Genomic DNA, 19,539 nt, shown 5'->3' on the forward strand with positions numbered 1-19,539 from the left:
TGAATGTTGTAGCGGTAGCGTTCGGCGCGTCAAATCTGAGGGAAGTGGGGATAGGGTGCAAAACTTGAAATCGACGCTTTAAATCGAGCGCGGCGCTTAAAGTTGCTATAACTCGGCTTCTATTGAACCGATTTTGATGTTTTTTTTAAATCAATGTAACAAAGTGAGGGGATTTCATTTTTCAGAGTGGCGTCCATCAATTATGACAATTTAAGCACCTACAGTAAGTACTTATGATTTTTAATTTTATTATGTTGCTAATAATCAATGATTATAATAATGTCCCTGCTAGAATTGTGTTGTTTATTGTAAATTCGTATAATTAAAATAATTACCAATAAAAATTCCAGTAAGTGCAATTAATTGTTATTTTTATCAATATTAAAAGTATATTATATTTTTTTACAAGTCTACATATAATAAATAATGATATTTTGCTTTTTGACATGTTATTGTTACATTGTTGTATTCAACTTTTTGCTTCCTTCTAGAGGAAGAGCTTTATAATAGTAAAATTTTCAGTTTCGCTAAAACTTCGTAGAAACGCATTTGTGCGCGCGTGTGTATGTGTGTGTGTATGACCATATACCGTTATGATTCTGGAACCACGAGATCAATCGTAATAAAATTACCTATTTGTTCCCGCAAGCTGTCCAGATTGACTGTTCCGTTCAGTTTTTAGGATAAAAAGGTGATTTTTAAAAAAAATTTGATATCTCCAAAACTAAATTGTAAAACATTTTTAAAAAATGTATGACAATAAAAAACGATAATATCTATTTGCTGTAAAAATTTTAAACCATTTTGATGACTAGTTTTCAAGCTATAAATCGAAAACTAAAAAAAAATGGGTTTTCTATGTCGTACGATTACCGGAGTTGAAATTGTTGAAATTTCGGAAAAATATCGATCTTTTGATCACCTCGGCTAGGTTCATTTTGCAGCTTATAAAACCGTTTCGTTTACAAGATATCAGGATTCAAATTCTTTGTCTCTCACCCTGTATACCCTGTATAACTGAAAATTACTATTTTTGTTAAACCTTCCAACTCGCTAACTAAAGTTCAGAATGTTTTGGGAAAATTCATGATTTTATGAGGTTATGGGGACCCTATGGTATTTAAAATAATGAGGTTTGAATTTTTTCATAAAAATTATATGATTCGATATTGTAACGGCTGCTCCTTCAGTAAAATAATTATGATTGAAAGTATTTTAAAAATCATTAATATACTGTATATTTGAACAATATCGTATCTATTGGAACTATACATTTTGTTGGAGGATGCTACGTGCCAAAGAATTGGTAGCGTTTTTTTTTAAATTCAAAATCTCAGGCTAAGCTGTTCAGTAATGCAGGAAAAATTATGTTCGCTTGGCCAGATAATAAATTACGCAGAGCGCAATAAAGGCTATTTTTCGATAATGTTTTGAAATTGGATATCTTATCAGTGATACACCTTTGAATAAAATTATAACAAATATAGTAAGCACAAACTAGAACTCTGATGCCACACGTCGAACGGAAAAATGCCTCTATGACACACCAGCTGTATAGCATAGCAGAGCATAGCATGGCAGAGCCTATATATACTTTTCCTAAAAAAGATTGCATGATTATAACAACAGTTTACTGGCTGCATTTATATTTGTTTAATAAGGGACAGACATAATTTTTAAAAACTTTTTTAAAATAAAGTTAAGGATAATCTTGCACAAAAGTACAAGAGTTACGATTTTTACTGCAATATTTGTTAAGTAATATTGTTTTGAAAATTCAGTTTGCTAATAATACGTTTAAACGATTGAGAGCTCACGAGATCAATATGGCGGCGCAAAGAATGAAAATATATATAGATGTATAAAAGCATGTAAATTTTAATACATAAAATAACCTTATTTTTTTCTGCAAAATCATAATAGAGATGAAAGATAATGCTTCAAAATCAAAATAGATTCATGATGACTGAATTTATGTACTCAAATGCCAGTACGTCAGGTTAGGTCTTTATCCTTTGAGCCGCCATATTAGAGAGCTGCCGTTTTAAAAACTACTCAAACATATGAATTTTTAATTAATCATATCAGAGCCTAGAGGTACTAAATCAGCAAAAAATTGACACAAAAATCTGAGAAAGAGTGACGAAGCTTGTTTGAGTTAAAACATCGAGTATCTTTTAGAACCGTAAAATTTTACGTATAAAAATTGTCTTATCTCTGATAGTACATAAAGCTGTAAATATTCGTATAAATGAGTATATTCCTTTCTTTTATTGAAAAAAGATAATATCTGCAGAAATAATTATTCGTAGCATTTTTTACACCTGGATCAAATCTGCAGATAACATCTTAAGATATGCATGAATACATACATCATTCGTCATTTTATATTTACAAACAAATAACTTCAGAAAAAGATCACATCTGCACAAATAAATATTCGCGCCATCCCTTCCATCTGGGCCAAATTTGCAGATTAGATTTTATGATATGCATAAATACATGCAGCATTCGTCATTTCATATTCACAAACACATAGCTTTGAAAAAGGATCTAATGTCAAACCTTCCAATTTACAGTATCAAATATTAGAATGGTGATATAAATTGTTTAGAGTGTAAAATACTCTCAAAACTTGTAAGAAGGAGGAACACTGCGCACCCATATACATATACTGATAGCATGAGATGAAAACTTTGAATTGTTGTATCTTACAAAAAATCCTCGTTTGCCCTATCCAACTTTTTCTCCGTGATTTGTATTGCTATTTTACACCATAAGCTAGTTTTAAAAAAATATTCTAAGAAAACTCGCTTCGCAATTCAACTAAACGTCCTCAAAATTCGGACTCGGTAAAGGCTTCCCATGTTAAAATACAAAATTTCAAGGTTCAATATCTCTAAAAATAATGTCGCTTGGGGGGTAAAAAAATACCACGTTCTAGAGGACACTTAATTGAACATGTAAACAAAGTTTGAGCGATATCCTAAAAATATATTCCGGTGAACTACCTTAACTATTCAAAAGTCTTTCTCCTTTAACGTGTAATAGTAATAATCTCAAATAAAATACAAACGTATCAAGTGGCTTAGAAACTCGCTGAACTAAACAACTCCCCCGCCGACGGCTGATGGTGCACGTGCGAAGCTGCGTTGCAGATTCGGCGCACAATTAGTTGCCAGGACCCATAAGGACCAATGAGTGCAATAAGCGCTAACACTGTGACGCGGCGGAGCGGAAGTGAGGCTTGGTACAGCGTGGGAGTTCCGGAACCACTTCCGAGCGTCCCCGAGCCACGCTTCACACTCACTCCGTTTTCGAGCCGCAGAATGGACAGACATTCAGATTTTTATACAGATATTAGTTTTTCACAACACAGGCATAAATGAACCTCTTCTCACGCCAGAAAGTAGCATAGAAAATCGTTCATTCCAAGCGTGTGTGAAAAAGTTCGAGCTCGAGCGGGAAAAATGATCATTTTTCACCTAGGGGAAGAAACAGGTCATTTTTTCCCAAAAGGAAAAATAAGCCATTTTTCCCCGCTATAAAGACGTGTTTTTTAAGGTTTTGCAAATTTTATAAATTGTTTAAAATACACGCTTCCTAACAACTGTATTGTGCATGACTTGTAATGCATGATTCCCTACGCTACTTTCTGGCGTTGAAAGAGGTCCTTTTATGCCCTCGTTGTAAAAAATACTGTGTGTACTATGGGCAGAAAGGCTATTTCAGACTCGGGTGAGGTGTTTTCAGCACGAGACGTAGACGAGTGCTGAAAACACCTCACCCTCGTTTTAAATAGCCCATTTTCTCCTCTTGATGCACAATGTACTATTTTCTCATTTTTTCTTCCTGTCCATTCTTTTGCTTCCTCCTAGAGGGAGCTTTGTAATAGTAAAATTTTCGACTCTCAAAAATAGGTTAGAAATCCATTTTGAGGTTTGTCCAGTTCGAATCACGTATTTTTACAAAATGTCCATATGGATGTGTGTGTGTGTGTGTGTGTGTGTGTGTGAGTGTATATATACCGCAATATTTTCGAATCGAGGCTATGAATGTCTACAAAATTTGGCATGTTTATCCGTTTTTGAATTCTGAATAAGGGAAAAGAAATTATTTTTAATTTTGCCAGCTAGTTTTTAGGCACTCGCCCCGTATAAAGAGTTTCGACGAAACGTCTTATACCCAGGGCAAACACATATTGGATTTGACAAAAAAGTGTTTTTCTTTTCAATTCTTTCTGAGCCATTTTTTACAAAAAGGTTTTTTCGTAAAAGTCTTCTGGCTATTATGTAAAAAATTAAATTCTGAACAAAGTCACAGTATTTAAAAATTTTAAATACCCAATTGAAAAAAGTCTTTCTAGTAGCGAAGCCTCATTCTCCAAAAATTGACTTTCCGTCCGTGCGCAGGACCTGATGTTCATAAGAAGTGACCTTATATTACACAACATACTTGCTCACTTGCTCAAAACTACATTTTTCAGTCAAATTCACTATGTATATTAAATATACTATATTCTACATGATCACTATATATATGCATCTTTTTAGACATACTTTTGTAGACCAATAAAGGTAGAAACTGACATTTCTTTACTATACCCATACTAAATTCTTGAAAAACTAAACTTTTCACACTTGCTTCTATGAAATACTTGTACAATAACTATATATGTTCAATATACTATATTCTAAGCCATCACTGAGCTTATGTGTGACGAGACACGAGTCTCGCACATGTAAATACGTGTGAAGGCGGCCGTAATAGACGCGGCATGCGCAGCGAGCGCGCGCGCGCAACGAACGAAAGGCGAATCCGCACGAGCGCAGAGCGCGGCAGCTGCCGAGCGACTCAGCGGCGACGCGCCAGGCGGCGCGCAGTGAACGCACCTATACACATCCGCGCCGCGCGCCTTTATAAGGCAACCTGGAACATCCGAACGACACCGAACCTCGTTTACGTGAGCACACGTGGACGACACCCGGTGACACCGTAAAAACCTTACCTATATCTCGAAACATTGCTGCCTCCCTCTGCCACTGTGAGCCCACAGGGTTGAGGAGGTAACAATAGTTCCGGCAGCGATTCTCCAGGTCGTGCGCTCACATCCTGGTGAATCTAAGGTTAACTCCTAACCTCCAAAGCCAGCCTTACGCCGACATCTCATGACTCGCTTTATCGCTGTGTGCACACAGGATAAAGAGAAAAACGAGACGAGCGACGAAGATTTGTGGAGCTGCGCGCTCACGACTCCACCGTCCCGAATTAATTCCTAACCTCGAAATTCGCCACCGACCCGTAATACCCACCACCGAACTAATACACCGATGCTGCAACCGCCGAAACATTATTGTAACGAAATCGCGTAGATATTCTTATAATTTGTATTTTTAACGAGACGCATAATTTATTTCTATTTCAGCCGGGATTTAACAACTGATTCCAAATACTATTGTTTGATTTAGAAATATACTTTATTATTGTTAAGAATATAAAAACAGACTGGTTTGTGCCCCTTTCCCCTATCCAGATCCTGGAACTGACTGACTATCCAGTATCTCGGGGAAAGATAAACCGTTACATATGTATATCTATATATACGTATATTTGATATTTTATCCCTCTGTATAACCTTAAATCTTAAGAAAATATGAATTGTTTTCACTCTAACTATATTAAACACTTGCATTGTAACTGTATATTATCATACTCATTACCATGTATATATACGCATACTTTTACTAATTTTTATACGAAGTAACCTTATATTACACTTCATACTTTTTTGAACGAACTTTCTGCACTCAAACTCACTATATATATTGAATATACTATATTCTACACTACGCATAGCCTAAATTCTTTAAAAAACCTTATATTACATGTCATACTTGATTGAATCAAGTTTTTTCACTCAAACTCACTATATATATTGAATATACTATATTCTACACTACGCCTAGCCTAAATTCTTTAAAAAACCTTATATTACATATTATACTTGATTGAATCAACTTTTTTCACTCAAACTCACAATATATATACACTACTTTTATACCCACACTTTTGTCACTCATATAACTGACACCCCTCCCCTTTAAGGAGGTTCATCTGATTTAGAAATAACAAACAGATTCGGGGGAAAAAATTCATACACGTAGATATTTCTAAATAAAAAGCTTATGCAAAATTTTGCTTCATCTGGATACCTTTGAGACGAGATTTTAATAAAAGTATTTTTTCCATTTTTACATGTAGTCTTATGGAGAATCACATTGTTTTCGTTTTAATTTGCAAATAATTATTGAATTAACAAACAGTTTCTGTTACAAATTTTTTTATGAGAAAACTAATATTTGATGAATTCAAATTGTTTTTGAAAACGATTGATGGATATCTCTATGCATAATAATTAATTGTCCCAATAAAAAGTATGTGCACTTAACCTCAAAAACGGAGTCAAATGTCGTCTGTATTAAATTTTTTTTGCCACATAAAGAGTTCGATTTCTTTATCTAAAATCTTTATTTATTATAAATTAGCTTTTTATAAGTCCTAAATAAATTATGTCTCTTGTATCAAAAGGAAATAAGAATTTATAAAAATTATCCTCTTTTTGACTAGCGACGTACCACATAAACCTCCTTAAGTATCTTGTACCCCACCCCCCATAACCTCACACCCCTCCCCTATAAGTGTAGATGGTTCTAGACACCAAAAACTCTATTCTAGTAGATGCACCTTATTTCTCAATTCATCCATCGTGTGTGTGTGTGTGTGTAAGAGAGAGAAAGAGAGAGAGAGCAATATGTCAAAAGGGTAAAAGAAATGTAAACAAAAATTTTTATTTTAAATAAATAATATTATTTTTAAACATATAATACACACGATACAATAAATTTTTTATATCAATTCCTATTGAGTGACTGCATGACTTGCTGATTTAGTTTTGTACCCTACATAAGGGGAAATCATTACTTTTATTTTTTAGTCTTATCTTTAATAACAGTTAAATAAGTTAGAGACTAATTTTCCAGTTATACAAAGCAAAAAAGCAATATTCTCCAACTTATCAAGGCGAAGAAACAGAAAAATTCCAAAAAAAGCAATGCATCTAAAATCTACATTAAATTAAAGAGCTTCATAAAAACTTAGATTATATTATACATACACGTATGCATGGCGCGTAAGGCAAATTATGAGTTTTTTATTTGCGTTTTCTTATATTTTTTTAACATTTTTGTCCTAGATAATAAACACAGTGCTATACTTAAAAAATTGATTATCTAAGGTTATACATTTTATTAATAAAATTATATCAAATTTTTCTACGAGTATTATAATTATATAATTATAATTTTTCCTATATAGCTTCCTCCTAGAGGAAAAGTTATAATAATTAAATTGTTTGTTTCACCCTTTTAACTGACACCCCACCCCACATTATTATTGCAGTGTGCTCAACTGTACAGTGCGTTAAATATTTATTTATATATTGTTTTATTTTTATTTTTAAAAATTATTTTTTACCGTAAATTCTTCGTTGGTACACTGGATAACCACTTATATTGAAATTGGTTTCATCATTAAATGGTTTAAAAAATTTTTTAGAACAGTTTAACTTATTATTATTCATGCGTAGTAAGTTGACTTTATAATCACTACATGGTCCATGTATCATAAATTGTCGTACAACAGCGGATAACCTTGGATTTCCATTTTCGTCGTGTATTTTTGTACTAATTGAGGTAGTACTACCCATACTGTGGTAGTCAAAACAACTCCACTTTTTATATTTTGTTTATTTGCGAGATACACATAATAATAGAAGTTGCATAAATTAAGTTACATTATATAATTATTAAACATCCTCATCAAACAATTTTATTTACCGTAATTATCAATAAAAAGTTTCTGTCAGAAGCTGAAATGACTCATTTTATTGAGGTTAAGTGTACATTTTTGAACTTTTATTTATTTATTACTACGCTCACACGTTCCAAGTTTAGATTTTTGAGGTATCAACTTATTCGCTACATGTTTATCTATTAATTTGCGAAGTTTGGGTGAATTCTGAACGCTTAGTTTTGTAAAATCAAGCAATTACTCGAAAAGTGTAGAATTTCGTAAATTAAAATATTTATAACTTTTGTTACATGCTCCAAACCTTAACCAAATTTTAACTGAATATTTATCTTATCAATATCTAACAGCATACCAAATTTTATCAAATTCTGAACGGTCAATCACTTTTGGATAGTACTAACTTAATTAGTTTGCAGCATATATTTATTGAGACAACGGGCCCACCTGGCAGCAACGGATACCTTGCCGATAGTGGCAAGTTAACAACCATGTGGCGCTAGCGTCGACTATGAGCGCAGGTAGATGGCGTGCGAGTATAAAGCATTGGAGAGAGGGATAGTCCCGGGTATATAAGGATCTCCACTGCGCTGACAGAGTCATTCGCTTTCTGATGCAGCAACCAGGCCGATAGTATGAACTGCTGATCTCATCTACTGACCAATCGTCCGAATACTTAGTATGCAACGAGCATAGCGCGCTCGAAAAGTTACCCAGGGGATTATCCCTCTCTCCAAATAGAATATCAGATTGCGATCTTCTGTACATTATGCGCAAATAAATAAATAAATAAATATACACACACACACACACACATATATATATATATATATATATATATATATATAATTCTCTTTTCTAATTTAAGTCTTTTCAACCTTATTTTATCCACCCCCCCCCCCGTCTAACTCTTTCATGGACAGGATTGTTGATTCCTGCCTTGACTGAGCCAGTAATACATAGATGTTGACGTGAAATAGTGGTTCCTCCCGAAGCATCTTTTAATTGCACAGACCATTGATCATCACCCGTAGTGTCGGATGATCCTTCGTCATTTATTACATTCGTCGGGTGTGCTTCCTTAACAACTATTCGGGTATGGAACTTAATATATTGGAAAGCTTTTGAATTTAAAGCGTTACTTTATTGAAGATATATACTGTATTCATGAACATTATTATATTACTTTAATTAGCTTTGCAAAATCTGAGTCGTGATTTCTATGTTAACAGCAAAACTTAAATCAAATTTACATAAAATGTCATACATGAATTACTTACATCCAGGATGTTGAGCTCCATGTGCGTATCCGAATACATTTGACGTTGCTAATAAATGAGACTGGTATGACTGGTACGGAAACTGATTATGATGTGTTTGATGCCGCTGCGGTTGTCCAGTATACTAAAAAATGCATAGTATAAGATACTCATTACGATATCAATATTACTTATTATTATTATTATTATTATTATTATTATTATTGGGACTGGCAGATGATCGAGGACTACGCAGCCAACGATCACCAGTTCATCACGTTCCGCGTGCGTGAGGACGAGCCAGTCGAGGTGGCTCCACAGAGCCAATGCCGCAAGTGTAACGTCGCCAAGATGGACATCGAAAAGCTGTCTGAGGCCCTATAATGCGGTCGGCGAACCGTGGTGGAGATACTGGACAAAATAACCGCCTAAGAGCGAGCAGAGCTAATGGTCAGCACGATTATGCGACTGATCCAGCAAGCTTTCGAAGAGGCGGTGCCAATAAAAAAAAAGTGGGCGCGAGACGTCCTGCATATTGGTGGACGAACGAAATTGTGAAGCTGCGCTCAACTTGCCTTCATTTAAGGCGTGAAACCAAAAAGGCAAAAAGATCATGGAACATCAGGCGGCAAAAAAGAGTCGCGGCTGGGCAATCCTGGCAAGCAAAAAAATAGATCATAGAAATCCTGCAGGAGGATTTTAACATCAATCCATAAGGACGGGGGTACAAAATAGTAATGCGTAAAGTGGGTGCGTTTACTAAAGATGCCAAAACGACCTAATGGCCTGCGGGAACCGCCGACGTTAGAGATCCCGTTATTCACAAGGGCAGAGCTTGAAACGGCGGTAAGATCTACTAAAAACAAAAAGGCGCAGGACCGGACGGGATACCGGGCGAGGTGCTAAAGACGGTGGCATAAAGCCATCTGGAGCTCTTGCTTTGTATGTACAACTCTTGCCTCCAGGCAGAAATTTTCTATTCCAGCTGAAAGGAGGCGAGACTAGTGCTGATAAGCAAGAACAAAGGACCAACAGGCGCGGCAACGTCGTATAGACTTCTGTGCATGATGGACACTCCCGGGAAACTCCTGGAAAAGATGATAAGACTTCAGCTGCAAAGAGCCAGCGATCTCCTCAAAAAACAACATAGATTTCGGAGGGAAGTCCACCATAGAGACGGTCCAGGAGGTAGTGAGAGTGGCCTGGAGCACGGAAGACGTCTAAAAGGCGGTGAGATGATCCAACGAGCTGCAGACCATGAAGCATGACTTCAGGGTACCAGAGTACCTTCTCCAAACCATCAGATACTACCCGAGGAATCGCTTCATCCTGTACGACACGTCAGAGGGATAAAAGCGACGGGAGATAACAGTAGGTGCGACCCAGGGCTCCATCCTGGGACTCGACTACTGGAACATCTCCTACAAGGGGCTACTATGAATGTACATGCTAGAGGGCTGTTCGGACACGCTGATGACGTTGCTGTCACCATAACAACAAGAATTATAGAGATAGCGCAATCGCTATTAAGTCATGAGCCGCATCCGCCACTGGATGGGTGATCACGGGCTAAAACTTGCGAAGGACAAAACCGAGATCTTGCTTCTTACAAAAAAGCACATACCAAAGATGCAGGAGCTGAAAATTGGAGAACTGACTGTGCAAACGAAACCCTAAGAAACGACGACCCTAAGAAGGGTGATGTCCAACATTGGTCATCGCCCCTGCATCCGGCGTCAGTTGCTGCGGACTGCAGAGTCCATTATGTTATACGGCGCAGAGGTCTGGGCCGATTCGCTGCGATACGAAATTCATCGCAAGCACGTTGGATCGGTTCAGCGCCGATACGCATTTCGAGTGGCAAGCTCATACCGTACGGTCTCGGAACTGGCCGCCCTAGTAGTGGCAGAGATCATACCAATTGACCTCCTTGACCATAAGTAAAAGTTCGTCCGCCAAAAAACAGAGGACCTTTGCCATGCGAAGGCCAAGGAGGAGGCTAGAGAGCAGGTCTTGCTCTCATGGCAGCAATGATGGAAGCAGCATACGCGCAGAAGGTGGACGGCTAGGCTAATCAGCCAGCTTTCCACGAGGCTCGATCAAAAGCACGGCAAGGTGAACTTTTTCCTTACCCAGCTGTCAACTGGCCACATACAATTCCGCGCATACTTACAAAAAATATGCAAGGCGACGAACCCGCAGTGCCCATACTGCGTATCGCCGAAAGATATTTCCCTCCACACGATTTTCGTTTGCGAAAAGTTAAGAGACAAACAAGCGAGTCTGGAGGAAGATGGCATCGTCTAACGCCGGACGACATCGTCTACTATATGCTATGCGGCAAAAAGGTTAGAAATGACAAAGAGAAAAGATGGGAAAGACAAGGCAAAAAAGCCGAGTAAAACTGTTACTAGGCAAAGGCCACTAAAAAGTAGATAGAAAACGCTCTTCGAACCGATGCAGAGGAACGTAGGTAAACCAAGTTGAGCCCAAACTCCCTTACCCAATGCACAGGAACGTAGGAGCTAATGTTGAGTACCTCTAAGTGCTCCTCAGGCCGATGCTGAGAAACGTACGTAAACTAAGTTAGGCCCAAACGCCCTTACCCGATGCACAGAAACGTAGGTGTCAGAGTTAAGTTTGTCTGGAGGAAGATCGGATGATGCTACATAAAGTAGACGATTAGACGATGTTGCAGAAAGCAGACAGTCAGAAGATGCAGAATAAAGAAAACGTGTTTGACCCCGAACCCCTAATTACCTTGATAGATGGGTTACGTATGGAAATGTCAAACTTCAAAGGAGAACTAGGATAATTACGGGACCCCACGAAAGTATTGTTTAACGATGGTGCCTGTAGAGATCCAGTGTCGGAGGGCCACTTGCGCAGAGCTTGCTCTTCGTACGCCACACACACACGCGCGCGCGTCGATACCCCGTATGTGGTGCGTCCCCTGGGTGGCGGATAGGGGAATGCTCATCGGCGCGTTGAGGTCTCCTCGACCGGCCAAAGGGTAAAGCAGAAATAAAATATGCTCCGCGGACCAAACAGGCTAGGGGAAAAAACCCAAAAAATAAATAAAAAAAAGGATAGTGAGTTAATAAAATTACTAACCCAAGCGGGTCGAGTTACAGAGCCCAGTCCTGCCGCCGATTCCGATCGGGTAAAGCCCCAGTGGTCGGCGATGGCCACATGGAGATTGGGGAAGGGGGCCAAACTTACTTAGATGCCGCAGAGATTAGGTACCTGACCCCTGCTGCATGTAGATACGCAGGTGATATGGAATTGGAGGTGGATGGAATATAAACTACTGCGCGACTGCACAGGACCTACTGAGCCAGTATGTCTGTAAGACAGAGATCGACATAGCCATCGTCTGTGAACAATACAGAGACCTGGACAAACCATCGTGGGATATGGACGTAATAAAGGATTCGTACGCGTTAAGGTTGCAGGCGTACACATTTACAGCTGCTATACTTCTCCTAACGCGCCGATAAAACAATTCAGACAATTTGTTGGACCGGCTAGTACTGGATGCTGGGATGCTGTAGAAAACAAATCGGTACTGATAGCAGGCGAATTCAACGCCTGGGCAGTTGAGTGAGGCAGCCAAATGACGAACGGAAGAGGACAATCGCTATTGGAGTCATTCACCCTCCTAGACTTGGTGTTGGCTAACCAAGGGTGCTCTTACACATTTCAAAAAGGAGACGCAAGGTCCATCATAGATCCCACGTTCGTTAGCAGCTGCCTGATTGGCTTAGTGAGATTGTGGACAATAAACGATTATTACACAAATTGTGACCATAAGCGATAATAATGAAGATAGGAATATAAAAACGGAGATCCAACGGGAGTGCAACGACGAAAAGAGTCAGTTGAAAAACGAAGGATTATGACAAGGAGACAATCCTGCTGGCTCTAGAAGAAATACAGCTGTTTAAATCCGCGAATGATAAGGTCGAGCAGGTAATGAGAAATATTACCCGAGCCAGCGACGCAACGATGCCGAGAAGGGCTCCCAATAGTAGATGACAACCAGTATACTATTGAGATAAGGGAATTGACGCAGCGAGTGTCATCGAACCAAAGACGGGAACAGCGGGCCAGAAAGAAATACTACAAGACTAGTCGATGTCAAGAAGTAATAGACGCCCGAAACAAAGAAATAAAGGATGTTAAAGAGATACTCACGAAAAAAAATCCGAAATAATAAACGACGGTGCCTCAAAGAGTTACAGGACGAGGTTAAGCAGGATTCCTGGGGACAAGCATACTGAGTAGTAATGAAGGTGATAAAGCGAGGTTATATTCTCCCTCCTAAAACCCCGGAATCGCTGAACCGTATTGTAACTACGCTGTTTCTCCTTCAACTGAAGGTAACAACTATCCCCGAAGCAGAGGCAAATGACAAAATCATTCCAACAATCACCACAGAGGAATTACTGCCTGCATGCAAAAGAATTTGAAACAACAAGGCTCCAGGCCTGTATGGCAAACCCAATATTGCATAAAAATAAGCTATACAGGCACGCCCCGATGTCTTTGTGGACCTGTACAATTTATGTCTCAAAGAAGGGACGTTTCCTAAGAACTGGAAGAAGCAACGCCTGGTACTACCTCCAAAGGAGATAAGCCACCTAAAGAAGCTGCCTCATACAGGCCACTCTGCATGCTGGACACCCCGGGTAAGATTTCAGAGCGCATAATCGGCGGTAGAATTGACCAAGTCATTAAAGAACAAGGTGGACTAGCAAAATATCAATACGGCTTCAAGAAAAAACGCTCCACTCTTGTCGCCGCAAGCTTAGTAGTCGACACCGCTAGAACTGCAATAGAAGGGAAGAGATGGAAAGGACGAGCTAAGAAGCACTGTGCTATTGTTACACTGGATGTTAAAAATGCGTTTAACTCAGCGTACTGGGGCAAGAAATACAAGGTACTAAGAAAAAAAGAGATACCCGCATATACAAGAAGAATCATGTCTGACTACCTGAAAGACAGAACCCTTCTGTATGACACAGAGAGCGGCACGAAAACCTATAAAGTAACGGGGGGGGGGGTCCGTGCTTGGCCCACAAGGGTCAGTGCTTGGCCCACTATTGTGGAACATCATGTACGATGGAGTACTTAGGCTAGATCTACCCTAAGGGGCAACGGTTGTAGAGTTTGCAGATGACATTGTAGTAATGGTAGTAGCAAAGCAAAAGGAAGAGATGACGGAAATCGCTAAAGAGGCAGTAGGTATAATCCACGATTGGCTAAAGCAGACTGGACTTGAGCTTGCTAGCCATAAAACGGAGGATATCCTTATATCTAGTAGGAAGAAAATAGAGACAATAACGCTGACAGTGGACGAGTACGAAATAGACTCTTAGCCGACCATTAAGTACCTGGGAATCACTATGGACGCCAGACTAACGTTTAAGCAGCATCTCGTGAGGGTGAGCAATAAGGCAGCAAAATTGGTGCTGCACTATCGCGACTATTGCCAAATATGGGTGGACCAACGAAGGATCGGAGTTTACTCCTAGCCAGTGTAACTATATCAATTATGTTATACAGTGTCCCAATATGAGCGGACGCTATGTTAATGAAGTCCTATGCACGAAAGCTGTCAACAGTTTATAGGAGAAGTGCGGGTCGCTTCTGCCTACCGAACAGTATCAGAAGATGCAGTGTGCGTTATATCAAGTATACCGCTTGTTGACGTTTTAGCTACAGAACAAAATAATATATACGAATAAAGCCGGCGTGGTGACAACACTCAAAAGGAAATTTTGAAATCCGCGAAAGAACAAACCCTAGCTGAGTGACAATAGACGATGAGACTCCAGCGGAAATGAGCGATGGACGCACCGCCTTATACCACGTATTGATGGCTGGATCAATAGACGACATGGGGATGTGGATTACTACCTTACGCATTTTTTGAGCGGACATAGGTGCTTTCGAGCCTACCTGAACCCCTAATCACCATGGTGGATGGGTGATGTATGGAAATGTCAAGCTTCAAAGAAGCGAAAAAAGGCTAGTTAACGGGCTCCACGGAAGTATTGTTTAACGATAGTACCTGTGGGGATACGGTGTCAGAGGGCCACCTGTTCAGAGCTTTCTATGCCTACGCCACATAAAAAAAAACAAGCACATACACACACGCACACACATTTATATACTCGTGGGGCTTCGCGCCTTTGCTCGCTTACCCCATATTTTAGTTTCTAGGTGAATTTTTGAAAAATATAAATTTAAATGATATGTAGTTCAGAATTTTTTTTTAAATTAATTTTAATTTTTTCTCTTCTGACTCCTAATTTTTAGCTGAGTACTCCTTATTAGGCCGAGTGTGGAGCGAGTTAGCCCAAGCCGAAGGCGAGGGCGTTTACAAGCCGCAGACGACTACTACAACCACACGAGGCCAAAATCCCGCTTAGCCCTTAATGCACATTATATTTTTTGGAACGCATGTAATGATTTCCGCGTTTATACACATGCACACACATATACGTATATTAGATGTGAACTACTGACCATTTTTTTAAAAATATTTTAGCGGGCGTTTTTTATTTGCCCTCTTATGCGGCTTATGCAGACAAAAAAAATGAAAAACGCCCGCCAGGCAAAAAAAAGAGTAGTTTTTTCCCACTGCTAAGAAAAACTCGATTTTCCATTCATTTTACATGCATGGAAAGTGGCCTTTTTCGTGCACGTATCATGAAAATATTTTTTGTAAAGTATTAGTTTATATTTATACAGTTCAGCTTTAAAAACGAGGTTTACCACATGCACACATTTTAAGAATATTACATTTTGATAACAAAATAATCACATCTGAACATATTGATAAATATATGTCTGCTGAAACGATTTCAAATAATGATAAACTTAAGAAATTAATCATTAAACATATGCTGCACGGACCTCATAATGGTTCTAAATACTGAGGTGCCGAACAAGGCGATGTAAGACATATTTTTTAACTGCTCTCATTAGGCTGTAAGATAAAAAGTACTGGAGCTGACGATAGGGGCGTTCACGCTCGAGACAGCAGACAAAACGATTCTTGACAGCAAGCAGAAATGGAACAAGATAATGGTGTACGAAGCGTTCTACATGCAAAAAACAATGAAGCGCGTCCAGAACATTAGTTAACTGTCAGAATAGCAGAAGCCAGGCGACCCTCCAAAGAAATGTGACGACGGCTACCAGAGGGATTTTTGCGGCCCCATACGAGGTGGAGTTTTATTGGGTATGCCCAGCGTTGTCCAACGTCAGGAAAGTCCCATACACAGTGAGCTTAGCGTCATCCTTGACATCATGCATTAAGCATTTTGCCAATCCTCTAGATGAACAAAAAAACATAAATAAATAAAAGAAAAAGATTATTATTATTATTGAGGGGTTAATTGTTTTCTGCTTGGCTCCTCCTCAGGTCGTGGAAAGTAGAAAATCCGCCAGTTATGATTAGGTACTTAGAAAAAAACTTTGAACGGCCTGAAATTAGCCAAAGTTTAGTATTTGCAATAATAAATCACTCTTAGGAAAAGAATTCTTAACATGTTGTAACGTGGCAAAACCTGACATGGGGCAAACCCGGTTCCGTCTTTCCGTGCTCATTATATAAATATTATTATGTTTACAGATGCTAGGTAGACTTCATTCCGACTGGTAAATGGAGAGAAAATATCCTAGAGGATAGGCTTATCGCAGTCGTTCGGAAATAGAACTAAACATAATTATTACAATTAAAAACAATGTATATCTCTATATTATCAAAAAAATTTTGCCGCCGCCGTTTCAAGAATTTTCCCCCTTATTTACTCCCCCTCAACCCTACTGAAAAAAATCGCACAATTAATCGCGTTAATTTATCAAACTTTTTTCGACGCGATTAGTCGCACGATTAATCGCGCGACTAATCGCGCGATTCATCTAAAATAAATTTTTTAGTGAAATAAAATCGTTTAAAATGCAAAATTATCAGGTATAATTAAAATTACTAATCAACTTTAATCTTGCGACTAATCACGCAACCAATTCTAAACAAATTTTCGAATAAAGTAAATTCTTTTAAAATGTAAAATTACTTAGCGGGGTGGTCAGTATAGGTGTTACCATCTGGATAGTAGCACCCAAATTGGCCACCCCGCTTAATAATTTTGCATTTTAAACAATTTTATTTTATTAAAAAATTTATTTTAGATGATTCGCGCGATTAGTCACGCGACTAAACGCGTCGAAAAAAGTTCGATAAATTAATGTGATTATTCCCGCCATTGATCACAGGAATAATCGCACGACGCATCGCGCGATTTTTTTTGAGTAGGAAATTACTCCCTTAGTCATACTTCTTTAGTAAAAATTCTCTCAATTATTATTTACATACTTACTAGGGGGGTACTCGTTTCGCTCGCAAACCTCCATTTTTTTTGTTTAAAATGTGGAAAATATTTACTATTTACTATTTTATTATATAAAATTATATAAAATTATATTAAAGTGCTTAATGTACCTGTAGGCCGTGAAGCCATTTACATCTTTTCTCAAAAACTTAACATCTAGAACTTACCCTGACACCTGGGCATCATCTATGAGGCGGATATAAGGTTGGGCCTTAGAATTGATGGGCTTTATGATTTTTGGGCCTTGAAAATTTTGGGCCTTAACATTTTCGGGTCTTAACATTTTTAACCTGAATATTTTGGGTTTTAAAATTTTTGATTATTTAAATTTTCCTGCGTACCGTAAGGCTATTCACATCTTTTTTCAACAACTGACATATTTTATTAGTTTATTATTAATTTAATAAAGATATACGATATTTTTCGTATAGATCTTATTTAAATCATCATTATTTATACTTTTATCTTCAAAACTTAAATTTTTTGAAAGTAAAATTGTTAATTTTATTTTTAACGTTACCCTTGATAAGCCACATATAATTGATCACGACCTAAAACTGGATTGGGTAAATGGACACTAACTTTGTTAAATGTTTAGCATTGTGATTTGTTGATTGTCATGACATATCCTAATCGTACTGGAAATTGTCGTCTTGTGGTATCAAAAGGGATTTCTTCATTTAAAGAAGCCAAATCAATCCGTCGTATTAAAACAACATTACAGTTCTTACTCGAGTTCCACTCCAAGCAGTATCGTGAGCACACGTTACTGCAAGGAAAGCAAGAGATAGACCCACGCCGACGAAATCGTCTCGTGAGCTTACGTGACGACTACTTAGCCGCGCCGAAACCAGAAGCTACGGATTGCCGTCGTGAGCACACAAGACAACCCGGAACATCCAAACCATACCGAGTCTCGTCTACGTGAGCACACGTAGACGATACCCAGCGTCACCGAAACCTTCAAGCCTACGTCCTGAAGCATTGCTGCTCCCTCTGCCACTGTCAGCACACAGGATTGAGGAAGTAGCAATATTCTCGCCGATGATTCTCCTGGTCGTGCGCTCACGTCCTGGTGAATTTGCGATTAACCGTTAACCTCCGAAACCATCTTTACGCCGACATCTCACGACTCCCTTTGTCACTGTGTGCACATAGGGCAAAAGGAAGAACGAAACGAGCGACGAGGATCCGTAGAGTCATGAGCGCACGGCTCTACGAGTCCGAGGATAACCTCAAAACACCGTTGAACCGTTCCAACCGCAACTGTGCGCACACAGGGCAATCGAAACCGTTGTTACGCGACACATTCGGATCGGTGTAACCGTGCGCACACGACTCCGCCGTACCCGAATGAAATCCTAACCTCAAAATCAGTCACCGCTCCGTGATTCCGACACCGTCCCGATACACCGATGCCGCAACCGTATAGTCGTAACAAGATATATACTGATCCTCGTCGCTGGTTTCGTTCTTCCCCTTGCCCTGTGTGCGCACAGAGACAAAAGAAGTCGTGAGACGTCGGCGTAAAGGTAGTTCCGGAGGTTTAGAGGCTAACTTCAAATTCACCAGGACGTGAGCGCACGGCTTGGTGAACTGTCAGTGAGTGTATTGTTATTCACTTAACCCCGTGTGCTGACAGTGGCAGAGGGAGCAGCAATGCATCGGGATGTAGGCTAAAGGGTTTCGGCGACTCTGGGTATCGTCCACGTGTGCTCTCGTGGACGAGACTCGGTGTCGTTCGGATGGTTCAAATTGTCTCTTGTGCTCACGACGATAATCCGGAGTTTCGGGTTTCGGCAATGCTAACTAGTCGTCACGAGAGCTTACGTGACGATTTCGTTGGCGAGGGTCTATCTCTAACTCTCCCTGCAGTATCGTGTGCTCACGATACTGTAGGGAGTGAAGTGCACTGTCTGGAGTGAAGCTTGAGTAGAACTGCCCGTTGCGCTACGCAGTCGGCCTTGTAAAGCCGCGCGGCGCGTATGTGTGTAGGTGCGTTCGCAATC

At 39.2% G+C, this 19,539-nt stretch overlaps 1 protein-coding gene across 1 annotated transcript in view; it reads right to left on the minus strand.

Annotated features, from left to right (window-relative positions):
* The window catches only part of LOC100499172 (uncharacterized), a gene marked incomplete at its 3' end in the record, with an annotated part of 193,488 nt that overhangs the window by 88,906 nt on the left and 85,043 nt on the right, over window positions 1–19,539 (minus strand). The window contains 1 exon segment of the mRNA NM_001191046.1: window positions 9,147–9,270. Within this exon segment, the coding sequence (NP_001177975.1) occupies window positions 9,147–9,270 (124 nt within the window).

This window comes from Nasonia vitripennis (genome assembly GCF_009193385.2).
Source record: "Nasonia vitripennis strain AsymCx chromosome 1 unlocalized genomic scaffold, Nvit_psr_1.1 chr1_random0002, whole genome shotgun sequence".
In the NCBI taxonomy this organism is placed as follows: domain Eukaryota; kingdom Metazoa; phylum Arthropoda; class Insecta; order Hymenoptera; family Pteromalidae; genus Nasonia; species Nasonia vitripennis.